We start from the raw sequence: 25103 nt of genomic DNA on the forward strand, positions 1-25103 counted from the left end.
TTCAGCAGGCCTGCCCCGGGCAGAGGCAGGAGAGCAGCGCTGCCCTGGGCTCGCAGCCCCTGCAGGGAAGGTGCTGGATGAGGCCGCTGCACTGCTACCAGGGCTGGGGCAGGACAGACCAGCTCCGGCAACGGGGTGACATGGAGGTGGCCCTTTCCCTCAGGGTGGAGGCAGTGGGCCTGTGCGGGGCCGGGGGCGGTGGCACTGCGCTGGGGTACGGGGGTCCTGCCTGACCTGCACCCCCACAGCCCTCGGCCAGCCTGAGGGCTGCCTTGCTCGCCTGCTCCCCAGTGGGCCCCGGGCCCCTCGCAGAGAGCCTGGGTGCAGGACAGGCAGGTGGTGGCTGTGAGGCGAGGCCTGCGGGGGCTCCGCCATTGTGGCCTGGTGCTCCCACCGCCGGCAGCAGCGGCAAGTCTCTGCCTGGGTCTCGCTCTGTGAGGCTGCTTAAAGACAACTTGTAAACTCCACCATTTGTAGGTGTGGTTTCCTTCCTAGCTTAAAAGAACTAAGGGCAGTGGGATTTTCTGAGAAAGGGTGTCTTGTGTGGGAACTGAAGCCTCTGTGCCAGGTTCCCCTTCTTGTCCAGCCTCCCGCAGCCTGCGCTGGGGCCTCCAGCTCGCTGCCTGGGTTTGGGGGGACGTAGGTAGGTATGGTGGGGAATGTCTGAGCAGTCAGCTCATTTCTGTGGCCAAACTTAAAACCTAACCTGTGTTAATAACAGCTCACTAAAACTTTTCCCCTCTTTCCCACCCCCACTTGCAATTGGTAGGTATTCATCTTCATGAAGGAAAGAAGCACAGGAGAAGACCCAGTCAGAGCTGTAGCGTTCACGTCAAGATGCTCCAAAGGGAAGACGCTCATCTGCAAGTCTCGTCTTTCAAAACTGTCTGTGTTCTTTCCATGAGAGAAAAATCTTTTTTGAGAAAGATGACTTGTGAAATCTGTGAGCAAAGCTGGCTTTGCAAGGATACCGAATGAAAGACAACGTGCCTTACGATGGACACTTACCTTGGAGTGACACTGTGCTCTTAAACTAAAACACAGGCACTGTAAAAACACTGATCCCAAACAAGAATAAGGATTATAGAAACTGCATCAGAATGTTTGTTAGTCCCAGAAGAGTCAGAAAATGCCATTTTTTGCAGATATTTGCCACCTGCTTTGTATTGTGTCTTATGATTTTTTGGGCACCATTTGATAATCATATTGTGAGTCATATGAAGTCCTATTCATACCGATACCTCATAAATAGCTACCATTTTGTGAATGACAGCCTGTCTATCAACAGGGATAACTTGGGCAGAGTATCAAGCTACCAGTACCTGATCAACCACAGAGAGAAATGTCAGCAGCAGGATGTCCTTCTCCTATTGTTTGTGAAGTCTTCTCCTGAAAACCGTCATCGGAGGGATGCAATTAGACAAACTTGGGGTAACGAGAAGTATGTTCGTTCTCAACTTAACGCCAACATTAAAACTCTTTTTGCTTTAGGGCGACCGGCAGGTCAGCAGCAGCAAACACAGCTGCAAAGAGAACTTCAGCTGGAAGACCAGAAATACAATGATTTGATTCAGCAAGACTTCTTGGATACTTTTCACAATCTTACTCTTAAATTGCTTTTGCAGTTTAGCTGGGTGAATGCGTACTGTCCTCATGCCAAGTTCATTATGTCTGCAGATGATGATATATTTATCCATATGCCAAATCTTGTTGCTTATCTCCAAAGTCTAGCACAAATGGGTGTTCAAGATTTCTGGATTGGTCGTGTCCATCGTGGATCACCCCCCGTAAGAGACAAGAGTAGCAAATACTATGTTCCATATGAAATGTACCAGTGGCCCTCTTATCCTGACTATACAGCAGGAGCTGCTTATGTAATATCAAATGATGTAGCAGCTAAAGTATATGAGGCTTCATTGACCCTCAATACAAGTCTTTATATAGATGATGTTTTCATGGGTCTCTGTGCCAATAAAATGGGAATTGTACCACAATATCATGCATTTTTTTCTGGGGAAGGAAAGGCTCCATATCATCCCTGCATTTATAAAAAAATGATGACTTCTCATGGACACGTAGATGATCTTCACCAGCTCTGGAAGGAGGCTACAGATCCCAAAGTTAAAGAGTTTTCTTCAGGGGTTTGGGGTAGAATATACTGCAGACTAGTTAATATTGTGCTTCTCTGTAAACTATACTATGAGGACACGTATCCTTGTTCAGCTGCATTTTCTTGATACTTGAATATCTGCATTGAAGATCGACTGAGCCAAAACAACTGTAGCTGTTTATTCAAAATGCGTAAATGTGGAAAGAGATAAAACTTGCATGTGAATAGTTGGGGTTCGGGGGGGGGAAAGATGGTCCCAAATCCTGTTCACGATCTCTTATTGGAATAACTCTCCTATTGTACTGCAACTTTTTACATTGTATCCTCTTCCTTTACACTCTCCAAGGGATGCAAATCTGGATTAAATGAACTATAATGGACTTGACTTCTAGACTTTGAAATGCTTGGTGAAAATGTCTGCTACTTTGAAATTGTCAGTAAGTCTTAAGTTTTCTTTAAAAAATGTATGTGAACTAAGGCATATGATAAAAAATAATCTTCTATATCAAAATGGAGTAGACCTTTCAAAACATGAGGAAAATAGAACTTCTGTCTTGATGAATGAGACTATTGCAGTAGTTTAGAGCAATGTTAATCAGTTACAAATATTCACCAGTTCTCAGTGCTTCATAGAAAGCAAGTATGGACCTGCACAATTGACAAACAGTGAGTGCTAGAAGTGAAGACTACTACAACCTTTTTCTCAAAGCTTGCTAAGTCTTTGAAATAGGGAAACAGTGTTTGAGTGCCCTCTGACTTGGTTGTTTTAAAGTAACAAAGGAGTTCCCTCTAGAACCTGAAAGAATAAAAATCAAGCTATTGCTTGTGTAACTCTTTTTGCTAATCTTTCTCTGCCTTCTGAAGACCGAGGCAGTATATTTAGAGTCCAGTCTTTAATAAGCAAATAACCTAAATGTGTTTTTTTTAACAATACCTGTGCTTTCCAGTATTCGTGGTTCTGAAGGTGAAAAGCAAGCAAAAGTCCCCAAAAATATTACTTACAGGTATTTTGAAGCTGTTAAAGACTGTAAAAAGCAAAATTTCATGCTTGTATAACAAAGGAGGAAGATACTTGCTGCACAAAGTTTGACTTCACAGTGAAAGGATAGGGAGATGATCATCCACAGAAACTTAGTACACAAATCAAAATCACTAAAACTTCTGTAGCCTTAAGCACAAGGATAGTCTTTAAAATTTCAGGGTAGTTTGTGTCCACAAAACCCTGTATCTTAAATATATTTCAATGTTAATATCAGCTGCAGGAGGAATAAAACACCTGTGTGTTGTAGATCAGGATAGAATTCAAGTGATATTTAAACTCCAGCTGTTTCGAATTGTACTGTGGTGCCATATAAATATTGCAGAGAATCAAAGTTCTAGGATGTCTGCAGTCTTGTGTAGCTCACTAGTGGTGTTTTCACAGACTCTCAGGACAGATATTTGAGTTGCTAATTGCCAAACCTGTGGTAGCTCTTCCTGGATTGGACGCACAGCCCACAAGGTACAGTCAGATACTGCTTATGATCTGATCTGATGCTGGAAAAAGTTCGAACATGGATAGTGTCAGAAGACTATTTCTGAAAGCTTGAATGAGTCAAGCTTACCCAGCAGAGCAATAACAGTGCAAAAGCTCACAAATCATCAAGCATCTGTTGGAAATGTGCTAATTACAGGAGCAATACTACTTGCTTTCTGTCTGAGCCTAGACTTTTTCCTTCTGCCTGAAGTTCCTTCCTGTGTGGAGCAGTGAGGTACCTGACCTGTGTTTTCTGACTTTTCTGTAGAACAGCTATACAGACTTAAGTAACTGCTACAGCTGTTGGAGCTGTGCTGCAGGTTTTAATGGTTTGAATGGCTAATGGCTTATATTAGTGTAGACAGAATCCAGGAGTGAGCTTGCTGTTCTCCAAGATGCCATTTCAGATGTATGGTAGGTAATTACTGGAATTAAGTGAAATAGATAGCTTTCTGTAATTGGTTTTCCAGAAAGAAAAGAATAAGAATCCTAACAGGACCCAAATATTTGGGATGTACAGAACCCACAAATAAATCGTTTATCAGTTTCAGAATGATTGAAGAATGTAACAGCTGCTACTTTAAAAAGAACAAACCCAGCCTGAACGGATTGATTACAGTAATGAGGATGTGGGTACTTTAAAAGAAAAAAAACAAAAGACAGCGCTAGATCTGTATAACCTGTTGGCTTACAGAGAAATAAAGGCACATATAGAGAAAGTAGTATTCTCTGCTGAGGGAAAGCTGCTTCATCAGATCTCTGACCATTTAAATTGACAAGCTGCACAGCAAAATGGCGCTAATAGAAAAAGCCACCCTGTTCACTGTGGGGAAAGAGGGTCTTCATACACAGTATGCAACAGAAATGTACTAATAAGACATTTTTTCCAGCATAACTATGTGCTGGGATTTATTTTCACTCATACAAAAAAAGGTAAAATAAGTTTTAACTAAGTAGCTTAAACTTCTCTGGGGTAATGACCTAGCACCTAAAACACTGCTTAAATGTAATTTGCCATTATCTGAAAGTCATTTTTTACTATTGTAACACTTTGTTTTACAGCTGGTTTGAATTTTGTTTGGTTTGTTTTTCAAAAGGGCCCTCATGTTTGTAGTATGCATTTTCTTTTGCTGCAGTGAAGAGTAGTTGCTTGTTGAATAAAAAGGAAAGCATGAAGGCACTCCTTTCAAAAAATGGAGATGCTGGAAAACTTATTTTCTGGTTCTAAATGGTGACTTAAGATTTGTACACCTTCATCTGGAATCTTTTGTAACAATAGTCTCAGTGCTCCAATGCAGGGCTGTCAGGTTTTACTTCTACAAATAAAATTCTTGTCAGCCTGAATGGTCACTCCTCATTAAGAATTTGACATTGTTGCACAGCATATTTAATGCTAAAATTTTTTTACTTGTTTGTTTGGTTTGCATCATTTTCCCTTTGATACTACTAATTTTTATACAAATTATTCAATATTTATTCTTAAACTTTGCTCTGTACCACAAAGACAATTGTTTTGTAAAATTTGTTTTGAATAAACGGTCTTATTTCTTTTTTTAAAAAAAACAAAACACCACAATGAGGTTAAATATTTCTTGTTGTCGTCTTTGTAACTGACAAGCTGAGCTCTGATGCTTTTAAATGCTGTTCTGAGTTCCCTGTCAAAGAGAGGACTTCAAACTGCTTCCCCCTTCTGTGCCATTCCTTATATTCTACCTTGAACCAAACCTTTTGTGGTGTCTTCAAGAAAGGAGAGGACTCATAAATTTGTTTACCAAGCTTCTAGGTCTGAAGTTGTATAAAACTGCCAGATGTTAGAAGCTTAACCTGTTGTTAATATTAACTCCAAATGTGTATGTTCTTTTTAGGCAACTGTTCCTAAGAGATGTGTATCTATCTAAGCAAGTTCTATTTCAGATGACACTGCAGCTTTGGAAAACTAGCTGATGGTTTGGAGACCAGTTGTATTTTCATAGGGTATAATTAAATTCAGATAGGAATAAGTTGCACTTTTGTATGTTTCTCTCATTTGCCTAGCATAATGTATCAAGCTGGTAGTTTTAGAAATGCAGTCTTTTGCATCAAGTAATTTCAGCTTATACTTGAGTGAGATAGAGGCATAACTGAATTGTACTGAAGAAGAGAACAAAGGAAGTTAAGTCAGTGAAGACTGTGGGGTTTGGTTTGTTGCAGGGTGAGTTTTGTTGTGGGTTTTTTTTGGTTTGCTGGTTTTTGGTTTTGTTTTTCTTGTTCATTGCTCTTCTTGCCCTAGAAACAGTGCAGTATAACTAAATTGAACTGGGTTTTCATTGTACCTCTTAAACTAAAATGACTTAAGTATTTTAGACTACATCATTCTCAAGACTTTGCAGAAAGGGAGAGAAGATTTTTGCTTGCATTTAAGAAACCAGAAACTTCTTACAGGCATATAGTCAAATGTGAATATCCTGAATGCAATGAGATGATCTTTAATACTGCTTTTTTTGTACATATATGCAAGGCTTATTCTAATGATTTATTTTCTCATGCCATGTAATTAATACTTCTAAGAAAAAAGGAAATTGCAAAAAAAACCCAAGCCCCCAACTGAAAATAAAAGATAAATCTTGCTTGCGTTTCCAGCTGATAAACTGTGTATAAATGCATGTCTGAAGCATTTCAGTAACTTGACTATATCTAATTTTAATCTTACTGAACCTTCACCATAGTTGTAGTGAATGTACTATAAACGCAGTTATTTTCATTCTAAGAACAAAACAATGATACTGGCTCATGTATGCAGCCTTACCTCCTCCTTGTTGACAAGTTCTCATCACTTTCACTCATCACCAGGACTCTGCTAGATCCTCCTTGACTAGCTTCATGCATCACTTCAATCTGAATAAAAAGGACACATTAGAAGTCAAAATACTCAGTTGCTGATCTTTTTATTTAGAAAACGTTGACTCTTTAGAAGAATAAAAAATGGATCCTGCCTAGTCTAGTAAGACACTGGACAAGTTAATTGAATTCTATATACGCAGGTTGTAAATTAAGAATACCTCCTCTCCCTTTTTCTGCTTCCTTGTTCAACATTGGCATGGGAGGCATTCTTGAATCCAGGCAAAGTCTTTGTTTTTCCACCATGGAAGGAGGGTTATCCCCTTAAGCAGATCATTATAGGTATAGCAGCCTGTTTCTTAGACTCCGAAATACTGGGGTTTTTTTGTTTCCAGCCTTCACATTTTCAGAGTTCTTTGTATGGTGCTGTATGGAGAAGTCTAAGGGAATCCATCTTGTGCCTCTGACAAGTATCTTTGCGCTAGTAGCAGTGTTGGGTAAGTATATCCCCTCAAACACAGCGCACAGCATACATGTGCAAGGGCTGTTCCCAGGTTGAAATGGGCTGGAGCTTTTTACGTAATATTCTGATAAACATTAACCTACTTCCTTGTCCTGTCTTGCAGAGTCAGATCACTTCAAGTGTGCACCAGGCATGTTTTACACAGGCTTTTCCTCTTGTTTTTTTCCCTGCAGCTTTGAAAGTACCAAACACTACTTGGGGCTTACTCAAAGGCAAACTCTTCAAACTCAGTAAAACAACTCTGCTGTTGAGTTTGCAGTTAATCCAATATCTAAACTCCAGCAGAGTCTTTTAAGTTCCTGAGCACTTTCATTTTTAAGGGCTGATTGTGGGGAAAAAAGCAAGCAGTGGCCTGCCTTACATTCTGTGTAACTAAGTTACTTAGCTGGTTGGTGACAATGATGGACTCGTTAATAAGCTATCCTCACCTGAACTATTGTCAGAACAAATAAAATCCAAACAAATTTTATAGCAACAATGGAAAGGGAAGGAGAGGGGGCAATACCTTGCACTGTAGTCTTAGAAAGTAGATTTAAAAGTGAATTAATGGATGTTTTTATAAAGCCTGTATCACGTTGTATGCACTTAATTGTGGAAGGAATGCAACTGATTACCTGCATTATTGATGCAAATAAGATTAATTCCAAAGTTACTTTCTGTGAGTTCAAAGGTGAGACCAGCTGTATGTTCCTGCTGATAACTAGATTTTATTCTGTGCTTATTGCTGAAGTCGTTGGCTGTTTTAGCCATTTTGGGAAATGGGCTGAATATAATTTTTGCTTTTCAGCTTTAGGGAAATAAAGGTCAAATGTACAAGCAAGTCAGGGTGTGGATAACAGAAGAGCTGTGTTGAAGTAGCTTGCATTATATCAAAAGGTAAATAGCACAACTGTGCCAGGTAGACACTTGATACATTTCAAGCTTTTTCTACCTTAGGATAACACTATTCCTCCCCTTCTTGCCCCTAACAATACCCATATCACCCAGAAAACAAACTTAACAAAACCCCAAAACAACTAGTTCTAATCTGTGTAGAATTTCTGCACTAACAGGATTAAGCCATTTTTTGGATAACTGGGGCAAAGCAGCACATCCACTAATAGATGCTGTTGCACAGTGAGGGTGCTAACTTATTTCCGCTAATGCTTAATTTTTCAGAACTGGGAGTGAATTTCAGAACTGGGAGTGGCTGTTACTGGTGTAAGAAGCGCTAATGTATGAGGTTTGTTCTGTGAATTACTTATTAAAAATCAGGAAGTCTAAAATGCTTATTTTAAGAATACCTTCAATAATAGTGGACTAAACTCGAAAACACCCAGAGAACTTTAATCATAAAAGGTGATCTCTGTTATTGGATGTGTTCTTTATGTAGAGCTTACCTTTAAAAATCCTTTGTAAAATAACTAAGGAACTATGAAAAAAATAACAAGTGCAGGGGCTAGTGCGTCATCGTCTTTACCAGGTATGTAACCTGTTTTAGGTTGGGGTATTTCCATTTCCCCAGAGATGTACTGACAAAGCTTATTCCTTTCTCCCTCGTCTGACCCCAGACTGCTGAAATGTGAAGAAGGCTACTTGTTGGTTTTATCACACTTCGATGAGGCAGCTAAATCAAGATCATACCTCTTTCCCCTACTATTCAACTTCTTTTGCTATTCTTTTTGAATATTAGTTGTATTATTTCCCTGAACACATTCAGGACCCTCTCAATTTTTTGTTTCTTGAAGCATACCTTAAATCGCACTTTTTTTTTTCTCATTCTAGTGATACATGCTGCCCTAACGAGCTAATAACATGAATCATAATGCAGGGAAGATGCAAGAAAATTACAGCAAGGGGCTGTTACTATTTAAAAGGTTGTGAGTGAACAGCACTGCATATGATTTGACTTCAGTCTTATTTTTTGTAAACTTTTAACTGAAAGGATGTTAGCAAAGTTACATAATACTTGTCCACAGACCATTCAGAACACAACTTGAGTGGTACTCCTGTCCCTTACAGGTGTATTTGTGTGGTCTAAACTCAAACAGATGAGGCATTACTTGAATTTGACAGGAAAAAATAAGTCTGGTCTCTGAAAGTGGCTATTTCAGCTAGCTCGGGGAAATGAAAAGTTGCAGGATGCAGTTGCAGTTCATTGTAGTTACAAGAATTGCAGATGAATGAAGTTTCTGGATCCTTCTGATTCCAGTCTTAAAATACCGAAGGAGGGCCAAATGCCTGTCTTGATAGCTTATCATCTCGGTCAGTTTCTACAGCTTAAACAAACAAGACTCTGCTGTAATGGCAGGGATCTTAAATGCTGTCAGGCTTGGGAACAGGGAGGAAAGGATAAGGATGTCCAAGGAGTCCTGAACAGAATCTTGCTGCAGAAACAACAATGCTACAAATATCATAGAGACACAAAAGCAAAATACGTTTCCCTGAACCTTACTTGCCCATGCAGCAACAAGCAACAGCGGAATTTTTCTACAGGTTTTTTGGTTGGCCAGTTTTGAAGTATTAAACATCTAGTATTCCCTCCTTTGCATGTTACCCTTAGAAAACACTTAAATCAGGGAAAATACATAACTTGGTAAAACCTGGAACATAACACGTAACTTCAGAGGAGCTAGAATAAGATTCTAGTTTTAGAAACAGAATAGTTCATATGCTATAAGGAAGGACTTTGGATGCACTTGAATGTATTATTGTTGGACATTAACTCCACATTTCCTCTTTCATCCTTTGAAAGTGATTTCTGCTGCAGTATAACTTGCTTTTTTCTATGTACTTGAGCATAAATCTTTAACACTCATCAGAGTAACTTTCAAACTGCAACATGAAGTGTAAAAAAACCCAGAGAATTCTTCTAAATGTTCAGTTCTTTAATTCTAAGTATAAATATGTAAACCTTTATTTATATTGTTTTGAGTTCTTTCACAATATGGGATGTCCCCCAAACACAGATAACACCTACCTTAATTCCACCTTTACTCTTCTTAATGTTTTTCTTTTTTGATAACTCTACTTCAGAAATGGTCTTAGGAGGGCAGGAAGTTTCTGTGGACCTCCTGTTGGTAGCTGAAGGAGTCAAAAAGAAAGTAACATTAGAAAATGTGTGCTAAAAGTTGAAATCCTACTTTGTAATAAAAGCAGTGAGCAAACATCCTGTCACATCAGTGGTAACGGAGACCTGGGTTGTGGCTGCAGTGGTGAAGGACCAGCTGGCACAAGGGATGGGCTGTGTTCTTCCGTGCTCTGCTGTGTCTTGAATTGACACCTACAGCCCACACCGTAATGACTGCTTCGGTTTGGCTTCCTTCCTGCCAACCATCTTTAGCGTAGCACAGGCAAACGTAGCCAGCTATATCAACGGTTGGGTAATTTTCATTTGCATGGTTTTTCAGCTCAGGTGGTATTGCTTGTGTGAGCTCCCAAAGAAAAGAAAGTTTGGTTCTGGTAACAGTTTGCTAATGTCAGATCATAAGGGATTGTGCCCTATAAGGTTTCATCATGTGAACAAGTCTCAAAAGAGTAATCATACAGGTGTTCAACAGGTAACTGTGACCATGTATGTAATGACAGTGAATCCAGGGAGATTATTTTAGAATATGCTCTGTCTTGTCAGGTTTGTTGGGCCTTACAGGCTCTGTAAACCAGTTGACAGTGAGTTGTCAGAGAAAATCATCCCTAATAACATAACTGCTTCTCATGAGACTGCTGCCCAGAGAAAAGGTTTAGAATGAATTATGAGAAGGGGAATCATACATCTGGCTTGAGTGGAATGCATTTGGCTTCAGTAGAAAAATAATCTCTGTTACAGTTTGTATCTTCATTTTAAACTGATCCTGAGTTCGCAGTGCATGTTATGTGAGTATGAGGGAAACAGTGCTCTCCGTGTTCTTAGTTGCTGAATTGATACAGGCAACCATGCATGTCATGATAAAAACAAATATGAATACCAGATGAAATAATGAAAGAATCCGGGTCAGGCAACAAAGAACAAAATTGTTGTAATTCTGAGATTAAGTCCTTTTTAGTTTTATTCTGGGAAAACTTTCCCACAGAACAAGAACTTCTTCAAAAATAAAAGCTGGTGTTTTCAAATGCATCTGGTAACATTGTTTAAGATGGTTTCACCAAGTTTAATGTTTTGAGGAGTTTACAGTCTTGGTGGTCACCAATAACTTTCTTCTTCTCTGGGAGAAGCTGAGGGATACAATAAAAAAGATGCAGACATCTTTGAATGAGGCAGCCACAGTAGCAAAAGATTCATGTAGGAGAGGACTCAACACTTTTAAAAAAGAAACACATTTAACAAATTTTCAACTGCCTTTGTCATTAAATTATTCTTTTAATGTAAAGGCAAAAAAAGAAAAAGCATCAAAATACCCCAAATTATATGCAGTTAAGAAAATCAGTTTCATAGACAGAACAACTGAAGCTGACATTTCTTCTATCCTGTGTGTTTTCAACCACCTGTGTGTTTTATTGTGCAGCTGGAAGAGAATTAATTAAAGCAGCTTCTCTCTAACTCTTTCCTGAATCTTCCTGGGTTTATCCCATGCTGAATGACGTGAAGACTTGGTAATGTCCATGTCATGCCTATTACTTCCTCACAATGACTCCATATTAGAAAGTTTCTTCTAAAGAACAGCAAAGTCTGGCAGCCACCAACAGCTATAATTGACCGGTAGAAGATTCTTACAGTTCCCAGGACTGAGTAGAAATGCAAATGTCAACTCTGGTTCTTCCATCGCTCTCTTCAGAATATACAGCAGGGGGATGGTTTTGATTGAGCACTGCTTTCAACAGATGCCTTTTTCCCCATCCCCAAGAAAGCTTTCCATGAAGTAGTAACTGTTGTCTCAAAAATATTGTTATTTCACCTAAAAAGTGGTGTATTGACATTCTGAAACTAAGGGAGGGGAAAAAAAGCAAGATAGAGCAAACAAAAGCTATTTGACCTTATTGTCAATGTTCTTCATACCTTTTTAATCTGCAGGGAGGATGATTTCTACCATTGGCAAAAGCAGAATACCAACCTTCATCAACTGTTTGATAAATTTTCAAACAGGCCCTTTTCTGTTTTTCCCTGTGAATCCCTGAGTAAAGTGGTTACAATCATCAGTAAATTTGCTTTTTTCCATACTAATGCATCCAGAAGATTTTATTTAGCCTTAAATACTCATCTAGCATCATCTTGGCAAGACACAGGCTGCAATCATACCTGTCACACTGAGCAACAGTCTCTTCTGGAGCTTCTCCCAACTATATCTTGTTTATACCTCTAAAAATCAGCATTAAAATAGATACAGGACTTGATCACAAAAATCCTGATTCAATTATAGAAAACTGAGACTTTTCATGCTTTTCCCCACACACTTAACAAACACTCCTGAATACCAGTTACCCTATCTAAAAGAGTTCATTGCTCTACAAAGTCAATTCCCAAGTTTTATTTATACTGGATGTATTATTAAAAGGAATGGAAGCAAAGAAAGTAGTTTTAGGAAACTTAAGAACTTTTGCTTAGAACAGCAGTCAGTAATACCAAGCTGTTTGACCTGTTTATTAATAAGAAAACTTTAGCTTGAAGGGATGGTTGATACTGATCCTGGATGAAAGCAGTCAGCAGAAAACATGGTAATCTGTTATGACTGATGTTTGGATCACAACTTACAAACTTGAGACAGATGTAGGTGATCCAGGAAAAAGAACACTGGACAGTGTAAGTGAAAGATGACATTCACAAAAAGCCCAAGCGCAGATCCTCTTTGATCCAGCAGCAGATTACTCAGGTCACTTTATTAGCTTAGTTTATTAGCATCATCAGTATAACATATTTCAGGAAAGAAGCAGGGAGAAGATAAGAAAACAATCAACTCCAACTGCTTATATTTCAGAGATGAATTTGATTCAGATTGATACAGCAAATTTTCCCCTTCAAATTTGACCCAGAAATTAATTGAAAACAGGAAGCAATCTGTTTTCAGTTATGCTCCAGAGTATTTTTCAGTTATAGACTGGCCCATATTCAGAGACTGCTGTGTGTCACTACACTCAAGTAGTTTCTGGAGCAATATAGAAAGAAACAGCTCAAATACCTGCCAATAATTATTGCACTAATTACTATGGAACTGAAAGGATTTTATAAGGGAAACTCCCTTATAAAATTCTGTACAGTTGGCCGTTTCAAGGTCATCACTGTACTGTACTGCTGAGGAAGCTGAAAGTTACAGTGTTCAACTGCCTACTGAAAGAACAAAGTACAGGAACACAAAGGAAAACTATATCTATAAACAATCTAAGGTCTACAGGGTATCAAGGTTGTTTTCATCCTATTATTTCACAGTACTCCCCTGGATAATGAGTAATGAAGATTTCATTTTGAACTCAGTATTTTAAATTGCTCAATGCTGCTTTTAAAACAAATGTTAAAAGGCATTGTATGCAAAGGTAAACTGTTTATTGCAAGGATATTTACAGTAGAGCAGGGTTTGGGTCTATCACTTGCATTCACCTGGAGCACCCCTGTCCTTTTCATATGGGGCTTTAGTACTTCTCACTAGTTTTTCTATGAAGAAGTTGCATGATAAATATGGAATTACTGTTTTACTACTAGCCTACAACAAATGGTAATGTGGGCTGTACTATCTCTGAAGTTTCTAGGAAAGGAGATAAACTCATGTGCTCAATGTTGCTTTGCAGTCTCCCCGCCACTCCAAGACTGAAGCAAATTCAGTGAGGACAACTTGCTGTGCTGCTTGTGAGGAAAGGATGTGGTTTCACCCAGTTCCCCACCCTGCTCCTGCATGGCAGGGTACAGGCACCACCTCTCAGGTGTTTGTCTCTCACGGCAGGGGCTGCATCACACAGCGAGGCGCAAACAGAACAGTACACAGCTCCCGCGTGCTCAGAGACAGCTGAATTAGTCCATCTGGGCATTGGCCTCAAGTTTGCTCCTGCTAGAGTACATGTAACTTGTTGACCAGCAAGAGACACAGACTCGGTAGAGTCAAGGGTTATGACACACCCCCAACACTTGTAAGACATTCAAAGCCCCCCTCAGATTTAAATACCATGCTTTACATTCAGGTCTTGTGTGAATTTCCCAACCACATGCTTCCCCATTTGTTTTCTGCAGGAGAGTTTGTGCATTCTCACAAATCACCTACAGCAGAAACAAAGTCCTTTGTCAAGAACAGGTGCGGAAGCAACTAGTCTGCTAAACTGTTTATTGGGGCTTGCAGTTCATGCTGTACCACAGGAACATGAGTTTGAAGATAATGACTTAATAGTTGTTTTGAATGCTGGTGATGACAAAACAGCATGCTTAGGCAGCTAAAGAAACACTGGAGCACCTAAGGGTTTATCATTTAATGGCTTAATACAGAAAGTCTTTTCCATTCTTAGCAATATAATCTATACTTCTTTGCTCTAGCAAAATTCCTGTCAAGCCCCCTAAAAATCTACCCATATAAGAAGCATACAGCAAGGCCCCTGTACATGGAGTATTGTTCTACAAGGAGACAGACTACTTGGTTTCCTCAAGAGTAGCCCAAGCGTGATAGCAGCCCTACAGCTGCACAATTGAAAGCATCTTCTCCTTTTCTCTACTTCATATATAGAAATATCTTGAACTATAGAAACTGGTGGTTTCCCCAAACCATTAATGAAAATCATATGCACCATCTTTTCTGAGTCAGCTAATCTCTGCAGCCTCACTTCTCCTGCACACATCCCCAGACTCTTGCAAGACATTCTTTTATCCTCTATCCAGATGTTATTAGTTAGTGAGCGTTATGCACTAGTGACTGTGAGGAATGCTGGAATAGATCCAATGAGCAGTAGTACATATTTAACTGAGATTGAACCGGTTTAAATTTTGTTATTTAAAGAACTGAAAAGGCTCTAGCTGTGTTCCCCATATGAATTTGATGATCCAAGCTGGCCTTATGAGATGTTTGTAGGGTGAGTCATGGATTTTTTATGTGCAATGTGCTGTTAAACATGTTATTTGCTTAATGAGCTCACAGAAACTTTGACATCTCTGCTCCCGTACTTCACATTTATGTTGCACACAAAGAAATCCCTAGGTGAATATTTTACAGCATTTAGAAGACAGGAGATGCCAGAAGCAAAGCTGCATGTGCAACCCTAATTTTGCCCATTTGCAGCTAAGGCATCTTGGCCCACCCCCCTCTAAGAATCCTTGTTTCATGCAGTGCATGGAATCAAAAACAATTCATGAGCAGCTATTCACTATTTTGATTTATCTGTATTTCTCAGTGGGGGCTCAGAGCCTTACTAACCGTATGGTATTTCAGTCCCTGCTCTGAAAATAATTGTCTTTTTTTTTCTAATAATCATTTTTACAATTCAAGTGCTTCATAAATATTTACTGAGCTGTTTTCACAACACTTCTCAGAGGTAACAGGCTGTTATCAACCACACTGAGATCTGAGTTCCATAGATAAAGATCAAGAGAATACACTACTCTGGGAGACCAACCTGACATTTTTAGAACTGAATTTTCAGGTTAGTGAGTATTACATGCCACTAACTGTGTTTGAGGATACATGCCCTGCCCAGTAATTCTGATTTCAGTCTTTTACTGCTTTTTCCAATGTAGATCTCTTTATGTAGTTGCACAAGTTATTAAAAACAACCCCCTCAAAACTGCACTAAGTTGAATCACATTAACACCCACGTGTGTTTTTAACAGGGTTGAGACCTTTACACCTACAGCACCAGCTTCTATTTCCCATGTCATCACGAGTAAAAGCAGCAGTAAGTAGTCACAGTTTCAGGGCTGACTCCACAACAGCTGAAACCCATCTGAACTGGGTCTGGTACACTTCTCCCTGTCCTCCCAACCTTTGGCCATATACTTTTCCCTTCTTTTTTTGTCAGCACTGCAGTTCAGGGAACTAGATGATGAGGAGCTGAACTAGCCAAAACAGAACAACCCCACCACCTCAGTGACAGTTTTCAGTTCCCTCCTTTGTTTCCCCCAGCTAGGTAACCAGAAGTACTGGGGGAAAGCACAGTCAGAAATGCGCTGCTGTGTGGGCAAAGACAAGAGTAGAAAGGGAGGCTGTGACAGCCTTGCATTAAGCAGGCCTTACTTAAGATGCTGCAAGATCAGACTGTAAGGAAACAAGTGGTGCAGGGGATAGGAAACATATTTTGTCTCTGGGTTCCAAAGATTTTTGCTGACAACAAAGGAAGTAAGACTATAGAAGCCAGAGTGTAGCAAGTTCATACCTAATTAGTATGTTTGAACTGAGATAATTTTTTTTGTCCCCCAAGTGCTTATAATTCTGCCAAATCTGGACACTTTAGGAAAGGACAAAACTATTTTGTATTGTCATGTTCCAGTTCTTGCCACAAAGGTAGCTAAAGCTAGACAATTTTCCTAGCCTTGTTGACTGAGATGGCCAAAATCATTTTTTACTGAAGTTTTCCAAGAAAACGTCAGGCTGAAGAAGATAGCCTTTGGGAAAGCTTCATTTCAAAGATTTGGAGTTTGGGAGAATTACAATCAAAATAGAGAATTGTTAGTTACAGTCATCCATCCTGAATAGCTCGTATTATCTTTTACAGTTCTGTGGCTTATCCCACTCTGCCTGACAGCCTGTGGGCAATGCTAGCCTGCAGGATTTGACTTTGTGGAGCTATGCCAATTCACTTCAGCTAAGGAGTTTTGTACAGAAATACAGACCAGAAATACGTAGTCAAATCACAAAAAATGATACCCTCAAAAGTGAAGTAGAGCAAAGGAATTTCCCCATCAAGTGTCACTTCTTTCCTCCCAACAGATGCAGGGACAATTTTAGCCCTTAGCAATATTCAAGCAGCTTCTATTGGGAGTAAAGAGAGTTCTCCTTAAAATAAGGTGTCGTATATACTACTAAAATATTTTCAAGGCATTTATTACAAAAGGGTCAGCAGTTTTCTGCCTTTTCTCGGTTGATCTGTGAGCAACATTTAAGCAGATTCCCACAGCTAAAATGCACACCAGGTCCAGCTGCCATAGAATTTTGAGCATCACGATAATTCCAGTAGTAGTTTTTCAACGTTGAACAGGCCTGTCCCTGCAGAATTTACAAGCTCTTTTGTGAAACTGAAAGGTTCAAGCACAAATGGGATGAAATTAAAATTTTGCTTCAGAATTTCCAACCCACAGAAAAGCATTGGGTGAGGGAGAGTTTACAGTGCAGCTCTGAGCTGCCTTTCTGGATCTTTACTAAGCTAAGACTATTCCAAGAGTGATCAAACACCATAAGGACATAGACATAAGAAACTGTCACAGTTGTTTCCCCGATAGAATTCTGCCCTTTCTCTCATACGTGGTATCAGCTCTGCCTGTATGCACTTATGATTATGTCCGTGTAAAGTGAAGAGTGGCACAGCTATAATAATGGAGTATTTCATGCCTGAGCCTTCACATCTGTTAAGATTTTTCCATTAGCACCCTGAATTGGATTGAATTTTCCCTACCAGTCCTTTTTAGGGGAGCGGATAGTCAGCAAGTAAAAACAAAACAAAACAAAATCTATTCTGGAACAAACGTAACTTTTTTCCTTTCACAGACAACCATTGCAAGGCTGCCATGGTATTGTTACATCTGCTGCCTGGGGACAAAAGCCTTCCTTTCTGGTCTTCTATGTCTGTTTACCATATTGTATTGCCTTTGCTTGCTTTTGTATTTACACAGCCTAGAAACATGGTATTTTCCCGTAGCTGTATTCTGTTTTGCAAGCTGTTAGAAATATTCAAGTACGTCCTGGTAACAAATAACAATGAGTTACAATATGTTTCAAGAAGGTGCTCTTAGCCTCTCTCATTTTTCTAAGATGGTACTCAATTCTTCTAAAAAAACCCGCTGATATTGCATTGATCCTGTAAACGTGTGAAGAAAGGACACAGAGGAAAGTCCAAATGAGGGTAGCTTCAAGAAGAGCAGAATTTCACAGCCTCATTTTCAAGGCTTGGAATAGGACTCACTGTCCCTGTTTCTATTCTCAGCCACATTTCAGACTCAGACTGTGAAACCCCTTGATGAATCAGTTTATCTGTGTTTATCAGTTTATCTTCAGTTTTCTTTCTGAAAAAAACCAGGGGTTTAAATACCAGTACTTGCCAAGTACTTTGGCATTCTGAGGGGAAGGACGCTCAGAAAATTTTAAGTATAACTCTTTGTAGCAGACAATTGGATAATACACAAAGGATGCCATTACACAGTATATGTAAAGATCCATGTACTGTTTACAGCAGTTAAAGTAACTTTCTGAGCCCCAGGATAAGCTGTAGACAGTCAGGGACTTCTGTTTTGTACCGAGGTACTCTAGGTCAATCACCTTCTGGCACAAAAAATCTGAATAAGATGTTACAGTCTACTTACCAATGTCTGAACAAGACTGGGTTGCACTTTACATCTCCTCAGAGAACAAATGGAGTAACATTTTAAAATAAATTTCATCTACCTATTAACATGCAACAGGACATCAGAGGCTATCTAATCCTTGTCACAGTTATCCTGTATTGTTTGTATAACAGGAAACTGCAATGCAAGGGTCAGAGCAAGGAAGCATCTCACGATTTTCTGTGAAAGAGCTGATAGTATGGGATTGGCAGTATGAACAAGCATTGTCATTTATGTCCTAGCGACTATTCTTTAAGATTCTGTTTGTGCCAAAAGTTTAATTTAAAAAATCTGCAAGTGCTCTGAAGTGACAAGAAAGTTTGAGAAACACAAGCAGTGACTGCATGCATAAACAGAAATGCAAGACTAGCTTTTAGCCTGAAGATGCAGTTACATGATAGCTGAAAACCATTCTAAAACTGTACTACCACTAGCAGGGACTAACCGGCTCTGACCTACTGACCCCATAACCCTGTTTTTTCTGCAACTTCTGCTTCAGCACTAGTGGCCACGCAGTGAACAATCTGATCAACTTCCAAGTTACTGCTGCTTTGGGCAGATGGTTGGGCAATGTGATCTTGAGAGGTCCCTGCGTTTTTGTAACTCATGCAATGGAAAACCAACTACTACATTTTTGCAGTCTGATCATTGATTTTCAAGGTAAATCACAACTTATACAGCTAACTGACTGCCAACAACAGTGCAAGAGGGGAACACATTGCTGGAGGACGTGTGGGTGGCAGAGCAGGACCCCTTCAAAGGCATTGTGGTCCCTGCTTGCCTTAAGCCAGTAGTGAAGCTGAAACTTGAGGTAGCAACTCAATGTTAAGAACACAACTAGCATGGTTTTTGGGGAAAAAAAAGTACAGATGTCAGACTGGCAGGTAACTGATGACAATGATTTCCCTTGACAAGAAAAGATGAGTGCTGGGGAGCAGAGAAGAATGACAGGGACATTTGTGTGACCTTGTGATAACATGCCTAGAAAGCAAAGTGATCAGGCTACTGGCCATCCTCATCTTCCTGTTGAGAAAGCAAAGTTTATTGCATGTTCTTCATGCAAATTAGGTTTTTCAAGGCTCTTTGCTAAAGATTCCCCTTTTTAAAAGCCCTAAGGTTCCATTTTTTAGTTTCTTATAAGCATCTCTACTGAAAAGGGACAACCCCTTCCCACCACCAAGTACAGGGTAGCTGGTCTCCAGGATGCACTGTTTCAAATTGGCTTCATCCATGTTCTTTCTGCAAAAAATAGCTATCTTGATTAAAGGCACATCCTCATCTCAAGTAAGAAACTTCCAATAAATTCTGAACTCAAGCAATGTTCAACTTTTATAGTTAGTAGAGGACAACACTAGAAAGTGAATAAACAGTTATGTAGAGGGAAAAACGAAAATTTGCACAAACAAGTCAGTGTTGCTAACGAACCCTTAACCTTTGCAAGTATCTGACTAAAACTCGAGGGATTGTGACCCTTTAAAGCCAAATATTCACACTAGAGTACATGCAATGTAAAAGAGGTTCTCATGCTTTTTGTTTAGGGTTTTCAAGAGTTTGCACTATAACACATACTGAAAAACAGTGTAAAAATGTACCCTGTAGATTAGGCCCAGGAAGAGAAGCCAGAAATTTTTTTTATTCATCCTTGTTTGTATGTTTGCAGTGACAGATATTTCACATTTGTTTTTACAGCTAGGCCTACAAGGCTGACACTGAACATCAAATCTTCATGGTGGTAACAAAATTTAAACATGACTACGTGAACAAAACATTGGTGCGTATCTGAAAGCAGGTGTGCATGGCCTACCTACTCCTGCTGGTCTGGTAATCTTTGGTGATGCTCGCTTTGGGGAAGATTCAGGATGCGGGGCAACAGGTTGTACTGGCCGGGTCTGTTTGGCTGCCAGCTTCTTTAGACTTACTTGCCTCTTGTCAAACATTTCTTGTACATCTTCTAGTTTTTGTAGAATTCTTTGGGCATTGGCCTAGGTAAAGAAAAGGCAAACAACAGATGGTTGTCAGTGCTGAACTAAGCGAGTTAAGAAAGAACTTCTGTTACCCAGATTCAGACTAGACCTGAAGATCATAATGTGCTGCAGCTTACTGCAACCCAGCCCATGCACTCACACAGATTTGTTTCACTGAGTAGGTCACGCAGTCTTTATAGCACTATGAAGAAAAATCACATGTTCCATGACTACCCATCTGAATAAAACCTATTGCCCTAAGCGTTCACCTCTATGCCCTTTTGGTGTAGGGAAACTGGCATATTTGTGCAGACTCAAATATATAGCCAAGTACGCTCTCATGTACAAGGCAGTTGGTAATTTTGAAATTTTAAATCAGTGCACGCATATCTGATGGGTTTTACCTTTATTTCAGGGGTGAGGATCATGTCAAACTGATTGTAGAACTCCTTCGGGTTAGAGAGCTGATGTTCCTTAGCCGTTACCAGGAACTTCTCAATTTCAACGAGTGCAGTTTCAGCTCCCTCTTGTGACTGGCACTTGTCCACAGCTTGGGAAGCTAAGAGGTAGATTCCAGCTTCACACCATTGGCTTGCCTTTAGAGAAAAACGGGGCAAGAAAGACTTCATCACTGACAGTCCATGTTGTGAGGTGTTGCTTTTACTCCACGAAATATGGATTTGGCCTAACGTGGCCCTAAAGGGCTTCATAGCACCCAACAGTTCCTGGCCATAAGTCACCCCATCACCCCACCTAGATACACAGAACCAATAGCAAGTTAAATTCAGTTGTCGTGGGCTAGACGGTCCAGTAATATGTAAAGTAAAAATATTCTGAGCAAACAGAAGTGTTACTGTGGTTGCTGCAAATCGAATCTGTCAGCTGTACTACCTTCATTTTAGTGTTCAGTCACCCAATTATCCAAAACCCGAAACAAGTATTTGAAGCATATCAAAACTCCCCGAAACTTCTTAGGCCTATAAAACTTAGTTAAAAATACTCCAAAGCAGGTTTTACCGTAAATTTTCGGTAATTCCTGTTTCAGATGTAGCTGTAATAGCATGCAGACATTCCCGAAGCACTTAGCTTGCTATTCTAGCTAGATAAGAAAGTGAAAACTGTTAAACTGAAAGGGAAAACAGTAATTTTTAAGCACTGTAATACATTTGATTCCCCTTTCAAATTTAGGCCTATTTCATTTTTTTTCTTAGTTTTATCTTCTAGTTTTCATCATTTAAAGACCATAATTATGGGAAACTACTGCTCCCATTTTTATAGTAACAGTTTCTGAATGAAATGGAGAAAAAAAAAAACCCAACTTTTTCTCTTCATCCAAATTACCTGAGCATATAAAAACTTTCATTTTCAGTAGAACCTCACCTGGGCTGTTACCCAAGAAGGTTCACTCACCTTATCTAACTGCTTATGAAGCTCAAGAGACTTTCCCAAAATATCACACTTTTTCTTGGTCTCATTGGTAAAGTCATCACAAATACGCCTGAGTTCAACACACTTTGGTCTAATGGAGTCAACTGCATAATGGTTGTTTTGGATGAGCTGTTCTCCATGGAGAGCTAGAGACTGGGCCTTCTCCAAAGGTTCCTGTGAAATTAATGAGAAAGAAATCCAAAGCTAGATCTTAAAATGACATGTGTAATAAAACTAATCCACCTCTGTAATCCTGGCTGTAGCCTGCAGGTGAAGGTTTGGGATATTAATTTATCTGATATGTCTTACTTTATATTTATACCAAAGACCAACTTAGTTGTCAGTGAGTATACGGAAACACAAGAGGCTCCACCCCAACATCAGGAAGCACCTTTTTACTGTGAGGGTGACCGAGCACTGGAACAGGTTGCCCAGAAATGTGGAGTCTCCCTCCTAGAAGATATTAAAAGACCACCTGGACAACCTGCTCTAGGTTTCTTTGCTTGAGCAGGGGCATTGAACAAGATGGCCTCCAGAGGTCTCTTCCATCTTTAAGCTTTCTGTGGTAACTGTGATTATGTGAGCACATGCCACCTTTTTTTTCCACATAATGGGGACATTCGTTATACAAGTCTTTTTTCCTGCAAAGTTCCCAATAATCAGAAAAAACTGTAAAATTTTTTTTCACTCATTAATTGTGAAGTTTATAATGCTTTAGTTAATTTTTGTTCCAAGATACATTTTGGAAAACTCTTCAGATCCTACTGACTGACTACAATTAATAAACTTAGTCACAATAGAATGAAATGAGAGGTGGCCAACAGGAATAGAGCACACATCAGTACATCATGCATTTTCCTTCCATTGTCCACATCACATGTTACTATAACCTTTGATCATGTGCATCCTCCTCTGATTTAACTTACTCATTGTTCAATGCTTTCTAATAACACTTAAGTTTGATGTACATCATAGCTGACCAGCTGATGGAATTACAAAGTCCAAATGTCTGGAAAAGAAAGGTGTTTATTGGAAGGCACAGGTATTCCTCGAACTGCTACGAGTCTGAATAGAATGATCTTAAAAGTTACCTGGCCAAGTTAACCTGTGAAGTGTTCTGAGCTTTTCAGATTCTAAAGATGGACATAACCTTTTCTGGTCTGAAATACCAGTTTTTGAACTGGATTCTATCTTTCCAAATAACAAACTGGAACTACCAGTCTGAACAACCCTGGTTTCTGGAAATTAGGATCTGAGTTTTGCTATTTAAAATAATGACTCATGAGACGTGAATAAGCATGATGTAAGGACAGTGACAGAGAAGTGTCTAGAAGATCGCAGCTAGAATACTACATTGAGTGCAAACCTGTCCTTTCTCTTCTAATTGTTTCTGTTCCCTTAGGAGGTGCTCCACTCGAGTCACACTGTCTCCAATGTCAGCAATAGCTGCTTGTGCTTCCATGAGATTATCCAAGGCCAGTTTTACCTAAAAAACAATAAAAAAAATTAAAAAAACACACCAAAAACCTGCACCCAAAGACCCATCACAAAATACTTATAAAATAGTAACAAAACTATGGCTTCTAAACATTTGCCTACATCTTTTAGAAGAGTCTACACCTCTGATTTAGTCTTTCAGCTCATTCAAAAATAGAAAAACCAAGAAATAACATCCAAAATTGAAAACCCAAGGAATAATGCAACAAATCAACTGTTCTTCAAAGAGTTACAGTGCTTCTCACCATTTAGGCCCACACAGTTTTGAAGACCTGTAATTCTAGAGTCTATATTACTCCAGAATCTGTATTACCCCAGCCTCTGGGCTGACAGCCGGGCTTTCTGAACTGTGTTTCATTGATCTGGAGCACTGTGTTCAGCTCTGGGGCCCCCAACATAACAAGGACATGGACCTGTTGGAGCGAGCCCAGAGGAGGCCACAAAGATGATCGGGGGCTGGAGCACCTCTCCTGGGAAGACAGGCTGAGAGCTGGGGTTGTTCAGCCTGGAGAAGGGAAGGCCCTGGGGAGACCTTAGAGCAGTCTTTCAATACTTAAGGGGCATTTATAAAAAAGATGGGACAGACTTTTTAGTAGGGCCTGCAGCAATAGGACAAGGAGTAACGATCTTAAACTAAAAGAGGGTAGATTTAGATTAGATATAGGGAAGAAATTCTTCACTATGAGGGTGGTGAGGCACTGGCACAGGTTGCCCAGAGCAGCTGTGGATGCCCCATCCCTGGCAGCGTTCAGGGCCAGGCTGGATGGGGCTTTGAGCAACCTGGTTTAGTGGAAGGTGTCCCTGCCCATGGCGGGGGCGTTGGAAGCAGGTGGTCTTTAAGGTCCCTTCCAACCTAAACCATCCTATGATTATATGACTCTGGTAGAATCGGCAATTTACCATCACAGAAGTGATATTTGATCAATCATTTTTCATTTGTGTGTGATGTTATCAAGAAGTTGGTGTTTCACATTTCGGCATAACAGGCTCTCACTTTCCTCACTGTGCCTTATTCAAATGTTGTAAGATATCTGATATCTGTCAAGAATTTAATTTTTGAATATCCATTTGCTATTTCATAATGAAGGGCTTCTCTCCCAATCTCCTTTTTGGGTTGTTTGTACCAGAGAAGGCTAGACAGAACGAACAGATGAAATACCTCTCTAAAATCATGTTCAAAGTGTCGAAGCTGCAGGCATTGTTCTAGTTTTAGGTGATGCTTGGTCCAAAATTGATCAAAAGCCTTTTCTGTTTCATCCAACTGAGCCAACAACCTGTTAAGAAATTAAAATGAAAATAACTTACTACTTTCCTATAGTTCATTTCTTTTGTAAGAAGGATCTGTACCAACTTCCCCTTAAGCAAAAGAGAATGAAAAAAAAAAGAATGACATGAGTGTGATGAATGACAACTGCATGGATCCACTGTGCCAGCTGATCCACTGTGGCAGGCAGTCCTGCCTCCTGACTTACGACAGGAGCACAGAGCTGTTCCATGTGCTGGCAGCCAAAGGCAGCCATCTCTCCCTAGCTTCCACCCAGTTCTTCTTCTAGTTCCACCTAGTTCACCCCAGGCTAATGCAGATTTAATATAATGCTATTGTTGTTTCAAGGAACGTTTAAAGCAGAACTCTACAACTTGTTCATTTTCTTCTCCCACCAGAAATAGGCAAGGACTGAATAATTTTTCCCAGTCCATTAAAAACAATAGGTTAGAAGTTCATAATGCCTTCCATGGGCATTGTTTCACTTTGTGTAAACAATGAAACATTTATTGGCAAAGAAAATAGTATCAAGGTGTCATACATCTTAAGTAAAATGCCTGACACTAGACTA

The 25103-nt window shown here is 39.7% G+C and overlaps 2 protein-coding genes across 12 annotated transcripts in view; one reads left to right on the top strand and one right to left on the bottom strand.

Moving 5' to 3' along the window:
- Nucleotides 1-25103, bottom strand: part of MCF2L2 (MCF.2 cell line derived transforming sequence-like 2) — a 190519-nt gene that overhangs the window by 86866 nt on the left and 78550 nt on the right. For all 8 annotated transcript variants that reach the window (XR_013931650.1, XR_013931651.1, XM_080409108.1 and 5 more), the window contains exons 9-15: nt 24428-24542; nt 23138-23257; nt 21754-21945; nt 20748-20939; nt 20184-20361; nt 9926-10029; nt 6412-6500 (exon numbers count right to left, since the gene is read on the bottom strand). Coding sequence is in view for 6 of the 8 variants with exons in the window: in XM_080409108.1 (XP_080265234.1) it covers nt 6412-6500; nt 9926-10029; nt 20184-20361; nt 20748-20939; nt 21754-21945; nt 23138-23257; nt 24428-24542 (990 nt within the window). In the remaining 2 variants the exon portion in view is untranslated. The remainder of the gene's footprint in view (nt 1-6411; nt 6501-9925; nt 10030-20183; nt 20362-20747; nt 20940-21753; nt 21946-23137; nt 23258-24427; nt 24543-25103) is intronic.
- The window catches only part of B3GNT5 (UDP-GlcNAc:betaGal beta-1,3-N-acetylglucosaminyltransferase 5), a 67631-nt gene that overhangs the window by 20009 nt on the left and 22519 nt on the right, over nt 1-25103 (top strand). For 3 of the 4 annotated variants that reach the window (XM_080409222.1, XM_080409223.1, XM_080409224.1), the window contains exon 2: nt 770-4399. In XM_080409222.1, coding sequence (XP_080265348.1) covers nt 1101-2237 — 1137 coding nt within the window. In that variant the 5' untranslated portion in view covers nt 770-1100 and the 3' untranslated portion in view covers nt 2238-4399. Of the gene's footprint in view, nt 1-769; nt 7843-8124; nt 8189-25103 lie in introns of those variants that run through there. The other variant, XR_013931662.1, reaches the window with a different exon arrangement.

The sequence above is a fragment of the Falco punctatus genome (assembly GCF_963210335.1).
Source record: "Falco punctatus genome assembly, chromosome: 13".
NCBI classification, from domain to species: domain Eukaryota; kingdom Metazoa; phylum Chordata; class Aves; order Falconiformes; family Falconidae; genus Falco; species Falco punctatus.